This window comes from Phaethon aethereus, assembly GCF_964289735.1.
Source record: "Phaethon aethereus genome assembly, chromosome: 19".
Classification (NCBI taxonomy): domain Eukaryota; kingdom Metazoa; phylum Chordata; class Aves; order Phaethontiformes; family Phaethontidae; genus Phaethon; species Phaethon aethereus.
Window position 1 is genome coordinate 7,122,725 of NC_138595.1, and position 3,598 is coordinate 7,126,322.

A 3,598-nucleotide genomic window follows, 5' to 3' on the forward strand; every position below is an offset into this window, starting at 1 on the left:
CTGGGGGCGGGGACTCAGCTGGGGGCGGGCCCAGGGCCGCGAGGGCGGGCCCAACCGCCTGCAACCGCGCTTCACGCACGCGCACGACCTGGGCGCCACTTTCGGGCGGAAGAGGTGGGACGCGGGGCAGCGCGCGTGCGCTCTGCGCCACGGAAGCCTGCGGGCCGCGTTTAAAGGCACGGCGATGGTGGCGGCTCCGGCCTAAAGGGAGGACTGGAGGGTGTCGCGTCCGCCAGCCGGAGGTGAGGGCGGGATGGCGGCGCCGTGAGGATCTCGGTGAGCCCTTCGCATCTGCGGTCGGTGATGGGCAGGCGGGGTCTTTGGGGCCTGTAGCGGCGGGAGGCTGCGGCTGGGCCGGGGCGGGCAGGGCGGGAAAGCGGCCTTGGGGCGGGCTGGGGGGCGGGGCTCGTGTGCGGGGGCAGAACCGGTCGGGGCGGCCTGAGGGTGAGGAACGGGCTGTGGGGCAGGCTCGGGGGGTGATGGAGGCCGTTGGGGCGCGGGGCACCGGGTCCAGGATGGGGAGGCGGCTGTGGGGTAGGCCTGGGAGAGAGGCGGGGGGACTGAGGGCTCTGGGAGGCTCCACGGCCCGCACCGGGCCCGCAGGCGGCCGGGTCTCGCTCAGCATCTCCTCTCTCGCCTGCAGCACACACTGGAGTAGGCTGGATGCCCGCAGGCGGCAGGACTCTATCACAGGCTGCCCGGGCACTCGGCAGGGGCACAGGACTTTTCTCCCCCCATACACAGGTCTCCTTGCCAAGACCCTACCTTTGCTGTGTTGGTCTCCCCGGGGCCAGCCCCAAGTACTGGTACCAGCTGCTGTTAAGGGGTGTATCTCTCTGGTCCGCAGGCAGAAATCGGGGTGGTGGTGCTGGGGCTTTCCATTTCTCCCTGCTTTTGCACACTTGGCTCTGCCAAGCCTGCACAGCTGCAGAGGACATGGCAGAGCAGAGGTACTGTGTGGACTATGCCAAGCGTGGCACGGCAGGCTGCAAGAAGTGCAAGGAGAAGATCGTGAAAGGAATGGTGCGCATTGGAAAGATTGTGCCCAACCCTTTCACGGAGTCTGGTGGGGACATGAAGGAGTGGTACCATGTGAAGTGCATGTTTGAGAAACTAGAGAAGGCCCGGGCCACCACCAAGAAAATCGAAGACATCACAGACTTGGAAGGGTGGGAAGAGCTACAAGATGGGGAGAAAGAATTAATCAACAAGCACATCTCAGGTGAGACACAAGGCAGCACGAGTGTCGCTTTTCTACTTTATTCATTTTTCAAGGTATGCCACTGATTGCCACACAGCCCTGTGTTTACCACAAGATTCTCACGGATGTATTGACGTAGTGACAAAGTGGGTAGCGCTGCTCAAATCTGTGTCTGGCTCTATAGGAAAGGGAAGTAGTAGTCACTTCTACAGTAGCACTTACTTTGTCACAGCTGACTATGGAGAGGGTCTAGGTGGTTTAATTCATGTGCACAGGTAGATAAATCCCAGGAAGAAGCATCAGTTATTTTCCATTTTCAGCTTTTCTTCATGATCTTTAGTAAATTACTTAGTCCTTTGCTATCTGAAAAAATGTTCTTTCAATTTTTTTCCTCCATCCCCAGTTCTTTTAAGACTTGTTTGTTGCAGTATATCTTAGATAATATGTTGAGGGATGTATGAGATTATTTCTGGCTGCTGGTTTGAACCTTACTGTTTTACAGAAGCTAATTCCAAGGCTGCAAGTACACCGAAGAAAAAAGTGGTAGTCCAAGCTAAGCTTACTGCCACAGGACAAATAACCACAAAAGATCCATTGGCTCTCATCACTCCATCACCAAAGAAGTTCTCTGGCTTCACAGGTAGGACTTAAGAAACTGATTCTGGGAAATCCTTCTCTTCTCATATCAGCATCAGAGGTGTCTTAACTTGGCTCAGATCAGTAGTGTTTTATCTATGGAAGGTGGTTTAGTTTTAATTACTTTTTAAAAATTTGGTGTACCAAAAAAATTAGTGCTTTGTTAGGCTGTCAGTCTTGAAAGAACTGATGTTTGAGTTTCTGGTATTCCCAAAGAAACAAAGTTTGTGCAATAGGGCTGACATTGTCAGGCTATTTGACTACTGTGTTAGTCCAGTGGCCAATTTAAATCAAACTGTGAAAGTATAGAGTAACGATACCCCACGTGGAGCTCAAAATCTGTAAAAAATTGTTTGCGAGGGATTTCCAGTTGCAGTGTTCACGGAAGGGAGAATGGTTGTTCCTCAGCAGCTTGTCCTGAGAAGCAGCTGCCAGCAGGGCAGTCAGTGCCCATGACCTGACACGGATGTGTAGCTTTGAACCACCCAGAGCACGTGTTGCCACATACACAGCCAAAGAGATGAGTTAGGGGTGATAGTATTATGAGAGAAGAGGGAATGGGGATGTTTTTCCCCTATTTGAGAAATTATCTTTGGAAAACATGTTGCCGTGAAGGGCAAAGGCCTATGAAGTAGAAAAAACAGAAGCACCTGGCAGCAGTAATTCCTTTTCACCAAGGTTTAACCATATTTGTCTAGCAGAATTAAATTCCAGAAAATTCTGGTGTACTGTGAAGAGCAGAATGAATGAAAAAATAGTTTGGGGTTTTTTTAATGGTAATTAAAATTTAAAGTCACAAATTTTGGTGTAGCCACGCATCATTATTCGGTTCTGAAGCTTTGCCAGCATACCGGGATTGTCCTTTTCAGGTTGCCAAGCAGAGGTGGCCTCAACTTCAAAGTTTGCACCATATTGTCCTTGTTAGAAAAGCAACTTCTTATGTCTTTGATGCAGCCAAGCCAAAGAACTCGGAAGATGTCTCCACAAACTCTTCCCACAAGTCTAGCCTATCTGCAAAAAAATGTGATCTGAAGCACAAAGACTGCTTGCTGCGAGAGTTCAGGAAGCTCTGTGCCATGGTAGCTGAAAAGCCTAGCTATAACGTGAAAACGCAGATCATCCAGGATTTTCTGAAGAAGGGATCTGGAGGAGGTATGATTCATGCTCAGTATATGAAAGCCCTCTCAAAATTAACCTCAAAGTATTATTTCAAAAGCAAGGGTGAAATAAAACTTGATTGCTGTGTAGTCCAAGCTGTGTACCGTGATGATTTCTGAACTATAGATATTATGTTTGCAAAGTGAACCGTTTATCTGAGTAACAAATTCAGAATATATAACAAATTAAGAATGTCTTGGGCTAGGATGGTGGGGAATGTTTGTAGGTGCCACCAAACTTAGTGCTGAGGTCAGATTTGGAGGACAATTGTGGGTGTTTCCCCTAAGAAATCCCGTTTCTTGTGAAGCAGAACAGTGTGGTGGAAAGACGGAGCCCCAGCTGTGTGGGGTTTTTTGCCCAGGGTCATGCTAATGAGCACAAACAACCAGAGCCTGTATGTGAAAATAAATTGTGACAGTTTGTAATGGTCTGTGGGTTTTTTTTCCAGATGGTTTTCATGGCGACGTATACCTGACCATTAAGCTGCTGTTACCAGGCGTCATTAAAATTGTTTACAACTTGAACGATAAGCAGATTGTAAAGCTGTTTAGTAGGATTTTTAACTGCAGTCAAGAAGAAATGGTCCGGGACCTGGAACAGGTG

General features: G+C 49.6%; 1 protein-coding gene across 1 annotated transcript in view; it reads left to right on the forward strand.

Annotated features, from left to right (window-relative positions):
• Nucleotides 1-663: 663 nt before the first annotated feature.
• Nucleotides 664-3,598, forward strand: part of LIG3 (DNA ligase 3) — a gene marked incomplete at both ends in the record, with an annotated part of 15,125 nt that continues 12,190 nt past the window's right edge. The window contains 4 exons of the mRNA XM_082008691.1: nucleotides 664-1,222; nucleotides 1,704-1,841; nucleotides 2,792-2,989; nucleotides 3,444-3,595. Of these exons, the coding sequence (XP_081864817.1) occupies nucleotides 664-1,222; nucleotides 1,704-1,841; nucleotides 2,792-2,989; nucleotides 3,444-3,595 (1,047 nt within the window). The remainder of the gene's footprint in view (nucleotides 1,223-1,703; nucleotides 1,842-2,791; nucleotides 2,990-3,443; nucleotides 3,596-3,598) is intronic.